Consider the following 17,507-nt stretch of genomic DNA (forward strand, 5'->3'; position numbering starts at 1 on the left):
TGGCTGAATTCTATGGAATCATAGGAATTGTAGTTTAGTGTTGCACCAGCACTCTTTGTCAGAGAAGGCTGAAGATCCTGCAAAACTAGAAGTCCCATGATTCCATTGCATTGAGCTATGGTGCCAAGCTTATTAATACTACAGTGCAGAATCATAGAATCATAGAGTTGGAAGACCTCATGGGCTATCCAGTAGGCCTGGGTAACAACGGAAAAATTTGTTTCTAAAATCGATTTGTATTTGGGGGTTTTTTTTGTTTCGATATTTAAAATAATTACAAAATGTTCCTTTTAAAAAGTTCGATATTTACGAAATTTCGTAAATGGTAAAAAATTAACGAATCGATTTCCGAAACAATAACGAATCGATTCGTTAATGGCGGACGCGACCGCGAAATACGCTAAAAAACCTCCAAAACCTTCTGAAGCTTCCCTCTCCCTCTGTTGTTGACTGTTGGTGTGATATTATAATTTTTTTCACTAATTAAACCATAAAACTGGCCCAGACATGCGGAAATAATAACGAAACGACCTCAAAACAATAACGAAACGAATACAATATCGAAATACGAAGCATTTACAAAACGTTTTAGAAAATTTGTTTTTTTTAATAATTGCTCCAGAATGGTTCGTTATTGTTTTGTAATTGAAAAAATTAACGAATTATTAACGAATTACGAATTAACGAAACGAAACCGCCCAGCCCTACTATCCAGTCCAACCCCCTGCCAAGAAGCAGGAAAATCACATTCAAAGCACCCCCAGCAGATGGCCATCCAGCCTCTAATTAAAAGCCTCAAAAGAAGGAGCCTCCACCACACTCCGAGGCAGAGAGTTCAACTGATGAGCAGCTCTCACAGTCAGGAAGTTCTTCTTCATGTTCAGGTGGAATCTCCTTTCCTGTAGTTTGAAGCCATTGCTCCATGTCCTAGTCTCCAGGGCAGCAGGAAACAAGCTTGCTCCCTCCTCCCTATGATTTTCCTCACATATTTATACATGGCCCTCATCATGTCTCCTATCAGCCTTCTCTTCTTCAGTCTAAACATGCCCAGCTTTTTAAGCCACTCCTCATAGGGCTTGCTCTCCAGACCCTTGATTATTTTAGTATAGATTCAGCTTAAGTGCTGTTGACTCGGACAATCTTCTTCTGAGTACATATACATAGGATTTTATTTTTCAAGTGGTTTCAAACTGCATTAATACAACAGTGATGTTCATGGGTTTGGGCACATGGTTTCTTACACTGTTTAGGTAAAGGTAAAGGTAGTCCCAGTCCCCTGACATTAAGTCCAGTCATATCTAACTCTGGGGTGTGGTGCTCATCTCCATTTCTAAGCCAAAGAGCCAGCATTGTCCGTAGACACCTCCAAGGTCATGTGGCCGGCATGACTGCATGGGGCGCCGTTACCTTCCCGCCGGAGCAATACCTATTGATCTACTCACATTTGCATGTTTTCAAACTGCTAGGTTGGCAGATGCTAGGGCTGACAGCGGAAGCTCACGCCGCTCCTCGGGATCGAACCTGCGACTTTCGATCAACAAGCTCAGCAGCTCAGTGCTTTAACCCACTGCGCCACCGGGGGCTCCGGTGTTTACAATGTTTACGGTGTTTACACTGTTTACAATGAATGAATGAACTGCTTATTGTACCAGCCATAGGCCATGACATCAAATAATACACAACCTTTAAAAGTAAAATAAGCACTTTCCAATATAAACATTAAACTTATTCTATATACTGGCTCTTTAAAATTACAGTAGCAGTGGCATGATAACAATAACAATGTATGATCTGTATCATTCCAAACTATCTCCAATGAAGTTCAAGCTCTTTTTTCCAACTTAAAAAATTATATTTAAAGCATAGGAGAATCGCCAACACGATGAGTGATGACTGCCATGGTGCCAACCAGGAACTTTGCTCTTGCCCACAACCAGTTTACAAAACGATTGATCAAGTATTTCAACACATACTTTCAGTACTTCCTTGAGGTCCTTTTCTGGTCATGCTCCTTCCTTCTGGATACTTTCTTGAATAGAGAGTAATGAAGGTGGAGGAGATGGGGCAAGTGAAGTTGTGCCCAACTAGTGTGTCTACAAACTATGAAGTCTGGGGGAAGTTTGGGGAAAAACCAGCAATCTAGCATAATGATTACCTTAAAAACAAAATAACCAATGAACGAAATCACACCAAATTTGACAACAAAATGTCTCACAACACAAGGAGTGACCATCACTCAAAAAATTATGATTTTGTCATTTGGGAGTTGTAGTTGCTGGGATTTATAGTTCACCGACAATCAAAGAGCATTCTGAACTCCATCAACAATGGAATTGAACCAAACTTGGCACATAGAACTCCCATGACCAACATAAAACACTAGAAGGGTTTGGTATACATTGACCTTGAGTTTGGGAGTTGTAGTTCACCTACATCCAGAGACCACTGTGGACTCAAACAATTATGGATCTGGACCAAACTTAGCACGAATATTCCATATGCCCAAATATGAACACAGATGGAGTTTGGGGAAAATAGACCTTGACATTTGGGAGTTGTAGTTACTGGGATTTATTGTTCACCTACAATCACAGAGCGTTCTGAACCAGACCAACGACAGAATTGGGCAAAACTTCCCACACAGAACCCCCATGATCAATGGAAAATACTCAAGGCCATCCAGTCCAATTCCCTTCACTAGGGCAAGAAAATGTAATCAAAGCCCTCCTAACAAAGGTCCATCCAGCCATAGATATAGATAGATAGATATGATTCATACACACACAGATATAGTATCATAGATTTGAAAGGGACTCCTGAAGAAGGAAAATTATAGGTTGCAAGTTCCAGAGTAGGCAAACCAGACACTCTCCACATCAACACTGAATAAGAAACAGCAAGAAATACTATTTACCCACAAGCAGAAAGAAATTACATATATTAGAAACCAACACTTTCTCATTACTTTATTTTCCAGATCAACAAACTGGGCCACAGCAACGCCTGGCAAGGGACAGCTAGTAATAATAATAAATACTAATAATAAACTTTATTTATACCCTGCCACCATCTCCCCAATGGGGACTCGGGGCGGCTTACATGAGGCCAAGTCCGAACAACAAATTACAGCAAAATAAAACCAAAAACAACATGCAACAAACAACAACATGGTAATTACATAAAATATATGAATACATTAACGATATAAGATTACAATAAACATAGTCGCAATGACAATGGGCAGGCTACATGTGCAAGAAAATGATTTAAAAAACTAATTAAAGACTGATTAAAAGCACAGGTGAGATAAAAGGAGAAGCAGGTTATTTGCGGGGGGGGGGGTCATTAAAACAGGAATTGTGGAATCAAGCTCTCTCACAAAAGTGGGGGGGGGGGCTATACTGCAATGACAAAAATGTTGAGGCTAAGCAATAGTGTGAGGTTGTATACCTACTCACCAAAGGCACAGTGGAAGAGCCAGGTTTTAAGGTTCTTTTTAAAGGTTTCTAGGATAGGGGCTTTCCTAATCTCTCCAGGTAATGAGTTCCAGAGTCAGGGGGCCACAGAGGAGAAAGCTCCCTCCCTTGTGCTCACCAGGTGAGCTGGTGAAACTGGTAGGGGCAAAAGAAAGGCCTCCCCAGGAGCTTCTACAGCCAACAGGAGGGTGGCCAGATGCAGTTCCCTGTAAACACAGAAGCAATTACTACAAAAAGCAGAAAACATAAAATTTCCAGGTGTGGAAATATTGCAGTTTTGAGCCAAATATTATTTATTTTATTTATTTATTTACCACATTTATATACCGCCTTTCTCAGCCCGAAGGTGACTCAAGGCGGTTCACAATCGGCAACAATTCAATGCCTTCACAACTATCAAATGCAAGTTAAAAACAGATTATAAATAAAATTAAAACATTAATATATAATACAAAAAACCAAACAAAGCCATAAAAACATAATCTGCAGCGTCTCCTTACTAAAATCGTGATGCAAGCGCATTGTCAAATAGTTCCAAATTTCATCTTAATCTAATTATGTTGCATTAGCAAAAGCATGCTTGAAGAGCCATGTTTTAATTTTCTTACGGAATGTCAGGAGGAAGGGGGCTGATCTTACATCTGTGGGAAGGGTGTTCCACAGCTGAGGGGCCACCGCTGAGAAGGCCCTGTCTCTCATTCCCATCAAACACATCTGTGAAGGAGGCAGGACCAAGAGCAGGGTATTCCCAGAAGATCTTACAGTCCTAGATGGTTCATAAGGAGAGATACTTTCGGACAGGTAAGCTGGGCTGGAACCATTTAGGAATATGCGGATCTTTGCATGTCTGTAAGTCCCTTCAATTGGAAATTACGGTATTTTAAATCTGGGTTTGTTCCTGCGTTGTACATGGCTGTTTCTGATTGATCAGCTCCTAAAAAGAAGGTGGCACTTGAGTAGAAGGCAACAACTTTGTTTGTGTGCCAGAAACTTCATGAAATGTGTGGAGGGCACATTTTTTCTGGCCAGGACAAAACTGTGCCTCCCTAGTCAATGTTGTACATCTTTTCACAAGAAGATCAATCAGGAACAGCCATGTACAACCCAGGAACATGCACCCTGTTGTTTGATGCCACAAGTACACAACCAAATCTGTCTGGACGGATGGCCAGGCAGCCAGGCTCTAAAAAGTGTAAATAAAGACAGCGTTCTGTTCCTGGCTTGAAAGTGTCTGTTCCTGTTTGATTATGCAGTGTTGACTTGGGCAGAAGTGGTCCTACCCCATAAACTTTGTGTGGCAGATACTTCATGAAACATCTGGGGGGCACAGTTTCTCTGTCCAGGGCAAAGAACAGAACTTTTGCAGTGATCTGCTGCAGTGATTCTTTGTTTATCTGCATATTCACATCTTGAGGGTTTTTTTAAAAAAAAAAGTGGCCATCTTGGGAGCTTGTAAATATCGCAACAAAGCATCAAGTCAGGACAATGGAGGCAGAAATCCCGGGACCAACAGGTCTGTATGTGGACCTCTTCTGAAGTCCCAGGATTTTTTTGCCTCTGTTTAAAACCCGTGATTTTGTGCTGTCTGGCTAGTCCTTTCCTACTGCAGAATTCGAGCGTCGTATTCCACTTTATTCTACGGCAATGTCTAATGCGTTTCTGGGATTTGCAGTTTATGGATATAGATTTAAAATTCACAGACGCAAAACTCTATTGCCTCATCAGATTACCAATTCCAAAGGGTACATTCAAGGTATTTAAACTGCAATTATAGTGTTAAAAATGTGTAGTGCGGAAGTCTTCTACATGATTTCCACCACTACTTTTCTTGTTTCTTCCATCAGATCATAAAATTAGAAAGAATGAAGTAGTGTGTGTGTGTGTGTGTGTGGCACTAATAATCTTTGTCAATAGATGTTGTAAAACTACAACTATTTATTTATTTATTTACAGCATTTATATGCCGCCCTTCTCACCCCGAAGGGAACTCAGAGCAGCTTAACAAGTAAAAAGTAAATACAATATATTATATAATTACCATAGCACAATATTAATATTATGTATTACATTGTACTATAACATTATACTGTAATGTATTATAAGTAATATTAAATTTAATATAAAATATAATTATTTCATATTATTATTAGTATTATATTGTATTACATTGTAATATTATCAATATTATATGTATATATAATAAACATGAGCCAACAATGTGATGTGGCGGCAAAAAAAGCCAATGGGAATTTGGCCTGCATCAATAGGAGCATAGTGTCTAGATCTAGGGAAATAATGCTACCCCTCTACTCTGCTTTGGTTAGACCACACCTGGAATATTGTGTCCAATTATAGGCACCACAATTGAAAAGAGATATTGACAAGGTGGAATGTGTCCAGGAGGGCGACTAAAATGATCAAGAGTCTGGAGAACAAGCCCTATGAGGAACGGCTTAAGGAGTTGGACATGTTTATCCTGAAGAAGAGAAGGCTGAGAGGAGATATGATAGCCATGTATAAATATGTGAGAGGAAGTCACAGGGAGGAGGGAGCAAGCTTGTTTTCTGCTTCCCTGGAGACTAGGACATGGAACAATGGCTTCAAACTACAAGAAAGGAGATTCCATCTGAACATGAGGAAGAACTTCCTGACAGTGAGAACCGTTCAGCAGTGGAACTCTCTGCCCCGGAGTGTGGTGGAGGCTCCCTCTTTGAAAGCTTTTAAACAGATGCAGGATGGCCATCTGTCAGGGTTGCTTTGAATGCAATATTCCTGCTTCTTGCCAGGGAGTTAGACTGGATGGTCCATGAGGTCTCTTCCAACTCTATGATTCTATATTGTGTTATATTATATTATATTATATTATAACTACTATGACTCCACAACACTGAGCAATGACAGTTAAAGTTCTGTCAATCTGCATTAAATCTACACTGTTGATCAGGCATGGGCAAACTTTGGCCCTCCGGGTGTTTTGGAATTCAACTCCCATAATTCATAACAGATTATGGAAGTTTGTCTATGTTGTAGATGCACCGAGAAAGGAGGGTGGGGTTTAAAGACAGAAAAGATGGCAGGAGTCCTACATCTGCTAGTAGGTGAATAGGATATTTTTCTCCCCAAAACACAGGATTGTTTAGCCACCCAAACAAGTCACAACTATAAAAACTGGGGGTAAAGCCTCCACCCATTTCTAAATAAATTGTGTATGGATTAGCAAAACCGAACTTGCTCATTACTCATAGCATTCTTTTCATGATGTAGAAAAACCAGTCCCATTGTGCCTGACCCCATTTTCTTCCAGTTTCCATTAATTACCCAAGGAACGCACACCCACATTAAATATTTAAGGCGCAGAAGCTTTAGGCACAATTCATATATTAAGTAATCTGTCTGGTTCTACTTGGCATCTTCATTCCGATTTGATTTGTTTACGTTTCTTCTATAGTTTCTTATGACTCTAGTTCCAGGTAACATCTACATCTACATCTGTGGATGAATGCAGGTTAATACTATCTTAACTGCCATGGCTCAATGGTATGGAGTTGGAGAGTTGTAGTTTTACAAGGTCTTTACCATTCTCTATCAAAGAGTGGTGGTGCCTCACCAAAACGCAGCTCCTATGGTTCCATAGTATTGAGTCCTGGCAGTTATGGTGGTGTAAAAATCCATTTATTCTCAAGTGTAAATCAGGCATGGGCAAACTTTGGCCCTCCGGGTGTTTGGACTCCAACTCCCACAATTCCTAACAGCCTACCGGCTGTTAGGAATTGTGGGAGTTGGAGTCCAAAACACCCGAAGGGCCAAAGTTTGCCCATGTCTGGTGTAGATGCACCACCAGCATACATGGAAGCATTGGGAGATGTTTCTGCAAAGCTTCTCCAAAGTATGGAAGCAGTTATGAAGATCAGATGGAATTTGACATAGAGTCACCATAAGACCAAAACAACTTGAAGGCATGCAATAAAAATTTCCATTATGGTGTCTGGCCCTCACAACTGCTCAATGTTATGCCTCTGCTGCTTCAGTACAAAATTTAATATCTATTGTTGCTCTTCCACTTTTCAATGCTAGGAGATAGCCTTTCAATCAATCTCATTTAATTGCTAACCAAGAGCCACATTGGTAGGGTTAAACTCTTGGGCGGCGGGACTGCTAACTGACAGGCTAGTGGCTCGAATCCAAGGAGAGCGGGTTGAGTTCCCTCTGTCAGCTCCAGCTCCCCATATGGAGACATGAGAGAAGCCTCCCATAAGGATGGTAAAACGGCAAACATCTGGGTGTCCCCTGGGCAATGTCCTTGCAGATGGCCAATTCTCTCACACCAGAAGCAACTTGCAGTTTTTCAAGTCCCTCCTGACATGGAAAAAAATTGCTAGCCATCCTGTGATCAATTCATAGCTGAAAATCAGGACTGAAATCAATGATAATCATAATGTTGTTGGCAGCTCAAAACAATTAATGGGAAACATCCTTGAGTATGATTATGGATCCATAATAATGTTTCCTGGTTATTTTGATGAGCCAATCTCCATCAATAAGGTAGTTTCACCTGACTGTATTGGAGAAAATACTGATGCATCTATTTGGTAGAATTAATGCAGTTTGATACCACTTAAACTACTATGGCTCAATGTTATGGAATCATGGGAGTTGTAGTTTTACAAGGTGTTTTGTCTTCCCTGCCAACGAGCATTGTTGCCTCATCACTACAAATCCCAGGACTCCATAGCATTCACCATGACAGTGTCAAGCCACCTTAATTCAGCAATACTCTCATCTCCTCACTTTTGTATAGCTACATCCTGAGATAATCAAAACACAAGGTCTTGCCAGACTAAAGGAAGTAGTTCAGAACTGGCCTTGGGCAATAGATTTAGTGTTGCTCTTTAGTCCTATATTGAAACAACTGGAGGCACCCTGAAAAATAGCCCATCAAAAGTTACCTCCTAGTCACAGTCTTCTCCAAAATGGTAAGATAAACCATATTGATCTTTCCATGCTACTATTTTTTTTTTCAAAATTTGTTCCAGAGCTTGTGAATGACAGCTCTTGAGCAGAATTTCTAAGGCCAATGGGAGATGTAGTACAAGAACAAGAACAACAAAATATTTCCAACTCAGCCCTGTCTCTGAACTAGCATATGCCATGCAAACTTCATGCAAATATGGGTCCTCTTTCGACTTCTTTTCCAGTGAAGCATTTCTTCCTTTTTGGGCTGATGTGTCAACAGTAATACCTTTTTTTTGTAGAGTACTTATTTTTGCATTTGCATATTCCAATGGTGGACAAAGTACAAGCTGCAAAGAGTTCCTCCCAAATTTTTAAAAAGCTTGAAAAGAAAAGATCCTTTGTGCCATCTAGGTGTGGGGAACTATTTGCTGTGGTTTTGCTTCACTCTGAATTGTTTTAGACTTGGACAGGAGTCCTTTAAAAATGGATATAAATCTGTTCAGTTCCATTTTTGAATGGGTGGGCTGTACTTTGGGAAACTGTCCATATTGCTATATTCTTGGTTGTTGAAGAAATGTTAAAAATTCCTCTGACTCTCTAAATGATTAGTGATTCAATTTCTATTGGTGTTGGTGTGTGCCTTCAGTTCATTTCAGACTTATGATGACCTTAAGCAGCATTTCTCAATCTGGGGGTCGGGACCCCTGAGGGGGTCATGAGGTGGTGTCAGAGGGGTCACCAAAGGCATCGAAAACACAGTATTTTCTGTTGTCATGGGAGTTATGTGTGCCAAGTTTGGTTCAACCCCATCATTGGTGAAGTTCAGAATACTCTTTTATTGTAGGTGAGCTATAAATCCCAGCAACTACAACTGTCAAGGTCTATTTTCCCCAAACAAGTGTTCACATTTGGGAATATTGAGTATTTGTGTCAAGTTTGGTACAGATCCATCAATATTTGAGTCCACAGTGCTCTCCAGATGTAGGTGAACTACAACTCCATAACTCAAGGTCAATGCCCACCAAACCATTCCAATATTTGCTGTTTGTCATGGGAGTTCTGTGTGTCAAGTTTGGTTCAATTCCATCATTGGTAGAGTTCAGAATGCTCTTTGATTGTAGGTGAACTATAAATCCCTGCAACTACAACTCCCAAATGACAAAATCAACTCCCCCCCCCCCCCCAACCCCACAAGGATTTGAATTTAGGTGTATCGGGTATTTGTGCCAAATTTGGTCCAGTGAATGAAAATACATCCTGCATATTTGATATTTACATTAAGATTCATAATAGTAGTAAAATTACAGTTCTGAAGTAGCAATGAAAATAATGTTATGGTTGGGGGTCACCACAACATGCAGAACTGTATTAAGGGGTCACGGCATTAGGAAGGTTAAGAAACACTGCTCTAAATAATTAGATATTCAGTTTCTATTGGTGTTGTTGTGTGCTTCAGTTCATCTCAGATTTATAGTGACCTAAAGGTAACCCTATCACAGAGTTTTCTGAGGCTAACAGTGACTTGGTCAGCAAAACCTAAGTGTGACGTTTGTCTCGTGTCTCTTCTCTTTGACTTCCTAACTCTGTTATGATCCTGTATTTCAAATCACCTTCAGGCTGCCAGATGTCATGTTGCTTAACAAACCTGTTTAGTTACTAGGAACTATGCACAAATCATGACAGGTATTTTATTTTATGCTCCTGTTAATTCTGTTGTTGTGTCCAGTTTTGGGCACCACAGTTCAGGAAGGATATTGACAAGCCAAACGTGTCCAGAGAAGGGTGACCAAAATGGTAAACATTCTGGGTATTATGCTCTTTGAGGAGCAATTTGGGGAGTTTAACTGAAATGTTTTTAATACTAATGATAATTAATTCTGTTTTAATATTTGTATGTTTGTATGTTTTAAATTGTATTGAAATGCTTTTAATGTAATCTGCTTTGAGTCCCCTTTTGGAGAGAAAAAGTAGTATATGTTTAGTCTGGAGATGAAAAGATTAAGAGGTGACATCGTATCCATGTTTAAATATTTGAAAGGATTGGGTTGCTGTGAGTTTTCCGGGCTGTATGGTCATGTTCCAAAAACATTCTCTCCTGACGTTTCACCCACATCTATGGCAGGCATCCTCAGAGGTTGTAGGATCTATATATCTGTGGAATGTCCAGGGTGGGAGAAAGAAGTCTTGTCTGCTTGAGGCAGGTGTGAATGTTACAATTGGCCACCTTGATGAGCATTTAATGGCCTTGAAGCTTTAAAGACTAGCTGATTCCTACCTGGGGGAATCCTTTGTTGGGAAGTGTTTGCTGGCCCTGATTGCTTCATCTCAGGAATCCCCCTGTTTATTTTTTAGTGTTGCTCTTTATTTACTGTCCTGATTTTAGAGGGTTTTTTTTTACTACTGGTAGCCAGATTTTGTGCATTTTCATGGTTTCCTCCTTTCTGTTGAAATTGTCCACATCCTTGTGGATTTTAATGGCTTCTCTGTGTAGTCTAACATGGTGGTTGTTGCAGTGCTCCAGCATTTCTCTGTTCTCAAATAATACACTGTGTCCAGGTTGGTTCATCAGGTGCTCTGCTATGACTGACTTCTCTGGTTGAATTATTGCGCAATGCCTTTTGTGTTCCTTGATTCGTGTTTGGGCGCTGCATGCAGACAAGAGTTTTTCTCTCTCACCCTGGACGTTCCACAGATTGGTTGTGGGTCAACACAATATGAGGAACTGCATTAGAAAGGTTGAGAAAAACTGGAGTAGTTGAAGCTTCCGGACAGTCTTCGAAGGCGACCCCATGTAGAGTGTGTTACAGTAATCTATTCGGGATGTAGCAAAAACTATATACAGGACCAGTGCTTTTGAAAACTAAATTAAGTTCCCAAAGTTTAACTGCTTCTGTGGTTTACACCAACAGATATAATGGGAGGAAGAGAAACTGGGACTTTTAAAAACAACTGAAAAGTAGGGCAACGAATGATTAACTGGGACTGCTCTTGCCAAATCCCTGGTGGATAGTGGCTAAGCATATATCCTCCTGTTAGGCTATGATTCCATTTCCCTCCCCTGGGAAGAAGGAAATTATATTTATTTCATTGTGTATGTGTTCTGTTCAACAGAGTTTTCATTTATCTTAGGTAGCTAATCAAATCTTCTCTATCCTTGCCAGGAAAAATAAATTATTAACAGATTTTAATTCAGTTATAGGAAGACTGTATGGTGTGTTCTTGGTTGTGTGTGTCCTGCTTTGCTTTTGGAAAACTTAATGCAAGCCAGGAGGTTTATTTAATCAAGCAAACTGGGAGAGAAGATTTCCCAAGCCATTCGTATATTGCTAATTATTTTCTAGAGCACTCTCCAACCAGGAAAGCCTGGCCTAAAAGACAAGAAAAGTCATCTTTATAGAAACACCATGCTGAGATAGAGAAGGTTGTGAAGCTACAATTAGCTACATGCCCGAATGAGAGAGAATATTACCTAGGGTTCCTTCATGCTGTGTCTGTATGGCACCATAGTTCCACTTTAGTTGCCACAGTTTTGTCATATGGATTGCTGGGATTTGTAGTTTAGTGAGGGGCATATAGAATTTTCAGCCAGAAAGAGGCTGCTAAGGAGGCTGTTCAGGTTCTGAACTGGTGCTTGGCAGCTGTAATGGTCTGGATGAGGTTGAACATATTGAAATTGAATCCAGACAAGACAGAGGTACTCCTGATCAATCACAAGGCCAAACAGAGTATAGGGTTACAGCCTATGATGGATGGAGTTACACTCCCCCTGAAGACACAGGTTCACAGCTTGGGAGTGCTTCTGGATTCATTGCCAAGCCTGGAACCCTAGGTTTCAGTGGTGGGTAGGGGGGCTTTTGCACAATTAAAACTTGTGCACCAGTTGCGTCTGTACCTTGAGAAGTCAGATTTGGCCACAGTAGTCCATGCTCTGGTTACATCCCAAATAGACTACTGCAACACATTGTACGTGGGGTTGCCTTTGAAGACTGTTTGGAAACTTCAAGTGGTCCAATGGGCAGCAGCCAGATTACTCACCAGAGTGAGTTACAGGACGCATTCAACTCCTCTATTACAGCAGCTCCAGTAGCTGCTAGTCTACTACCAAGTACAATTCAAAGTCCTGGCTTTAGCCTATAAAACCTTAAATGGTTCTCTCACGTCCCCGCATGGAGAGCTGGAGCTGACAAAGGGAGCTCATCCATGCTCTCCCCGGATTTGAACCTTCGACTTGTCAGTCTTCAGTCCTGCCGGCACAAGGGATTAACCCATTGCACCACTGGGGGCTCCTAACAGGGTAAATAAATAATAATAAATAAAAAAAATTGCCTCATTAAACTACAGACCTCAGGATAGAATCATAGTAGTCAAAGGGGAATAACAGCCCATAATGGTGTCATGTGTAATCCGTATCCAGGATAAGTATTTGCGTGCCCTTTGTTGCTTTCCTTCTGGCAGCAAAACATCTTGGACCAGTCATGAGTAGCCTTGTTCAATCCAAGTCATTCTCCCTTTGCCTTTTCATGCCCCTCTTCTTAGACTTGGAGTCTTCTAATGAAGCTGTTGCCCTTCTTGATCTCCTGCATCGCCTGTTTTGCACTCAAGCTCCCCGAACCCAGCATCCCCGCCACCATTGTCAAGGGCCTCCCATCCCTCTCCTTGGCATTCTTTGTGGCCATCCAGCCCCACGCTGCCGGAGCCTGGACACCGTACGCCAAGGCAATCTTCCAAGGCCTGCTGCTGTCCGCTGTGGGAGATGCCTGCCTGGTGTGGCCTCAGCTTTTCTTTCTAGGTAGGTGGTTAAAAGAGATCCTGAAAAGGATTTGACAGGAACTCAAGAATGGATTCGGTGGAACTGGGTCTAGTTCAGGCACAGGCAAACTTTGGCCCTCCAGATGTTTTAGACTTCCACATTTCCGTAAAAAAAAAAAGTTTTACAAGGAATAACATGTTTGAAACTGGAACAGTTTGATTTAGTTCACTCAACAAGTGAGTCTGAATAATTTCATATACCAAAACATAACTACGCAACTGTTGTGCATAATGCTCAAAAGGTTGCACCCCAGAATGTGAGATCCATAGTCCTTCGTCTAATACAGTGGTTCTCAACCTTTGGTCTTCCAGCTGTTTTGGACTTTAAGATCCAGAAATCCCAGCCAGCTCACCAGGGATTGTGGGAGCTGATGTCCAAAACACCTGAAAAAAACAAAGGTTGGGAACCACTGGGCTAATATTAAACAATGATGACTATTGCCTTCCCTGTTATTAAAAAGTTAAAGGAGCTATCCATGGTGCTGAATATTCCTGGGGTGGGGGAGGCAGTATTCAGGAATTTAGATAGTGTGATTTAAATTGATACTTAAATGCCATGCTAATTGAATGCATGATGCACCACATGCATATTTGCAATATTGCCCACTGGCTATGTTCAGCAAATAGGATCTGTAACAAATATTTATAATCTGTCATCTCCATTAAAAGGAATACTGCTCTTCAAACCAACTGGATATGGCCTTTTTCATTCTTGGGCAAGTAAAGCTGAAAGGGACTCTGGGCACCGCAGCCGAAGGGAGATACTGAGAAGCTGTAATGTGTCCAGAGAAGGGTGACTAAAATGATCAAGGGTCTGGAGAACAAGCCCTATGAGGAGCGGCTTAAAGAGCCGGGCATGTTTAGCCTGCAGAAGAGAAGGCTGAGAGGAGGCATGATAGCAATATATAAATATGTGAGGGAAGTCATAGGGAAGAGGGGGCAAGCTTGTTTTCTGCTGACCTGGAGACTACGATGCAGAACAATGGCTTCAAACTACAGGAAAGGAGATTCCACCTGTGAGAGCTGTTCAGCAGTGGAACTCTCTGCCTCGTAGTATGGTGGAAGCTCCTTCTTTAGAGGCTATCAAACAGAGGCTGGATGGCCATCTGTTGGGGTTGCTTTGAATGCAATTTTCCTGCTTAGCAGGGGGTTGGACTGGATTGACCATGAGGTAGAATTCTATGATTCTACACTGTAGCATTAATAAGCTTGATACCATTTTAACTGCCATAGCTCAATGCAATGGAATCATGAGACTTCTAGTTTTGACTCTATGATTCTAGGGCTTTAAAAACCTTTTGCTGGGGAAAATGGAAGGAAAAAGGAAGAGGGGGCGACCAAGGGCAAGATGGCTGGATGGCATCCTTGAAGTGACTGGATTGACCTTGAAGGAGCTGGGGGTGGTGATGGCCGAAAGGGAACTCTGGCGTGGACTGGTCCATGAGGTCACAAAGAGTCGGAATGACTGAACGAATGAACAACAAAAACTTTTTGCACTTGTGATTTCTTTCTGGCTGAGAAAATTTTCTGTGACTTTGGTTATTAGATATATAAAATAAGTATAAAAACCAAACATTTACTGATAATAAATCAGCATTTGCTAGGCTTGCGAGATAATAACAGGAATCTAGGCTATAAATTATAACAGAGACATTAGAAACGTAACCTAGCTGCTAGTGTTTTGCAAAAGGCAGGCTGTGTTGACATTGTTTTTCACCACATGAGGGTGCCAACAACATACTTATATTACAAGAGCCTACATTCCTAGAAAGATCAGAAAGAGAGTCAAATATCCCATCTCTCCTTTGGGGAGATGGGATATTTTCCTCTGAGGCTCATTTGATGGCATTGCATGGGTCTGCTGTGTTATCATTTAACCTTTTTAAGCAGAGGGCTGGTTCACAATCCCTCAGACTGTTGTGACAGAAGTGATTATAATTTTTAATTGTGTTGTTGTGTGTCTTTAAGTCGTGTCAGATTTAGGGTGATCCTAAGTCTAAAGTTTAGGTCCGGGGCCGGGGAAATGACCTTGGAGGGCCACACCTGGCCCACAGATCTTAGTTTGGGGCACCCTGATCTAACTTGTGGCACAATTAAATGGCCAGGTTAGATAGTTATTTGTCCTGGAACTATGACTGAAAATGGACCTGAGCAACAGACAACATTTTAAAGATAAGGTTAAAGGTAAAGGTTGTCCCCTGACATTAAGTCCAGTCATGTCTGACTCTGGGGGTTGGTGCTCATCTCCATTTCTAAGCCGAAGAGCCAGCGTTGTCCATAGAAACCTCCAAGGTCATGTGGCTGGCATGACTGCATGGAGCGCTGTTACCTTCCCACCGGAGCGGTACCTCTTGATATACTAACATTTGCATGTTTTCGAACTGCTAGGTTGGCAGAAGCTAGAGCTGACAGTGGAAGCTCACGCCGCTCCCCTGAATCGAACCTGTGATCTTTCAGTCAACAAGCTCATCAGCTCAGCGCTTTAACCCACTGTGCCACAGCACTATTTTAAAGATAGTTAGGGTGAATTTTTAAAAAATCAACATATGTGCCTATCATGCATCACTCTTACAAAATCAGAATCATCCAGGCCATAACATGTCCAACATGTAGGTAGGTATGGATTGAAAATTGGACAGTGCACAAATCTGCCGGGAAGGAAATCATCCCCTTCGAAATGTGGTTCTGGAGAGTAGTTTCCAAGGACTGCTGAGAAAACAAATAGATCATGGCTGAGCTAAACAAAAAATTAAAAAACAAATTAAATGACACTATTGTACTTTGGATATGTAATGAGATGAAATGACTTAGTCAGATCAAAAATTATGCTTGGTAAAATGGGAGGCAGTAGGAAAATAGGGAAACTACATTCCATTGGACAGAGATGACTAAAAAAGCCACAGCCTTGAGTCTTCCTCTTGGAGGTCTCTCATTCAGAAGGCTGCCATCAATCAAAGATGACTTAATAGAAAATATCAGCAATAATGTATTTTCAACTTTTTTCTCTTTTTTCAGCATGGAATGGGAAAGTTATTGATAAGTGTGTATGTGCCTTCAGTGGTGCAGTGGGTTAAACTGCTGAGCTGCTGAGTTTGCTGACCAAAAGGTTGGCAGTTCAAATCTGGGTAGCGGAGTGAGCTCCCACTGTTAGCCTCAGCTTCTGTCAACCTAGCAGTTCGAAACCATGAAAATGTGAGAAGATCAAGCTTCAGCGGGAAGGTAATGGTGCTCCATGCAGTCATGTCGGCCACATGACCTTGGAGGTGTCTATGGAGAATGCCGGCTCTTCAGCTTAGAAATGGAGACGAGCACCACCCCCCAGAGACAGGCACAACTAGATTTAATGTCAAGGGGAAATCTTCACCTTTACCTTTTTACGTGCCTCCCAGTCCCCTTGTCAATTTATGATGACCCCATGAATTTTGTAGGGTTTTTTTAATGCTAGGATACCAAGAAGTGGTTTTCCCAGTTCTTTTCTCTGAAATATAACCTTCACTACTTGGGATTCATCAGCAGTCTCCCATCTAAGAACAAACTGGGGCTGGCCTGCTTAGCTTCCAAGATCAGATGGGATCTGGTGATGGGTTGAGGACATATTGTGCTTGTAGGAAATCCATTGCAACGGTGCCATCTTAGAACTGAAGACCCTCTAAACCAGGTTCTGTATTGACCTATTTCCTTTCCTTCTCTGCTGCAGGACGGGCTGCCTTTGCCGCGTGTAACATCTCCTATATCTTAGCATTTGGCCTGACTCCCTTTCGACCCTTCATCTTTGTCATCGCCTTGGCCTCCGTGTTTGTGCCTTACGCTTACCTGGTGCAACCATGCCTGGAGGGCCTTTCTCGGTGGGCCGAAACAGCTTCCAAAGTCCCACTCAGCATGATGACTTGGCGGGCTTTGTCTCACCCTGGACTCAGGACTTCCATCGGCAGCCTGCTCTTCGTTGCATCTGATCTCTTCTTTGGCATTGAAACGTTCTGCTCTTTCCTGCCTCACTCTCGCTTCCTCATCATGTCTACCTACTACACTGCCCAGGGCTTATTTGCCCTTTCTGTGGCCTTCCAGAGAGTCTCCAGAAAAGACAGCTGAAGTCTGGAAGTGAAGACTTCAGTAATATTTTCCATCATTTGCTTTCCTTCAAAATTCAGATTGTCCACCAACTCTCCCAAAGAAGCTCCACCTTCTTTCTGGAAACCAGGCTTATTTATTCCTTAACATTACAAGACATGATCCACTTCAACTCCAAGGACCTTTGCTATACAGAAACTC

At 41.6% G+C, this 17,507-nt stretch overlaps 1 protein-coding gene across 1 annotated transcript; it reads left to right on the top strand.

The window, feature by feature from the left end:
• The first annotated feature begins 1,882 nt into the window (after nucleotides 1–1,882).
• Nucleotides 1,883–17,327, top strand: LOC132779496 (lysoplasmalogenase TMEM86B-like). Its single transcript, XM_060783181.2, has 3 exons — nucleotides 1,883–1,957; nucleotides 12,966–13,218; nucleotides 16,936–17,327. The coding sequence occupies exons 1-3, from the start codon at nucleotides 1,883–1,885 to the stop codon at nucleotides 17,325–17,327; spliced, it is 720 nt and encodes a 239-aa protein (XP_060639164.2).
• The last annotated feature ends 180 nt before the right edge of the window (nucleotides 17,328–17,507 follow it).

The sequence above is a fragment of the Anolis sagrei genome, chromosome 6 (assembly GCF_037176765.1).
Source record: "Anolis sagrei isolate rAnoSag1 chromosome 6, rAnoSag1.mat, whole genome shotgun sequence".
Classification (NCBI taxonomy): domain Eukaryota; kingdom Metazoa; phylum Chordata; class Lepidosauria; order Squamata; family Dactyloidae; genus Anolis; species Anolis sagrei.

Excerpts from the sequence above, each read along its gene's own strand:
- LOC132779496 (XM_060783181.2), top strand. The coding sequence starts at position 1,883 with ATGAGTGATGACTGCCATGGTGCCAACCAGGAACTTTGCTCTTGCCCA. Across the intron at positions 1,958-12,965 it reads TTTACAAAACGATTGATCAA|ACTTGGAGTCTTCTAATGAA; the intron begins GTATTTCAACAC and ends CCCTCTTCTTAG. Across the intron at positions 13,219-16,935 it reads GCCTCAGCTTTTCTTTCTAG|GACGGGCTGCCTTTGCCGCG; the intron begins GTAGGTGGTTAA and ends TCTCTGCTGCAG.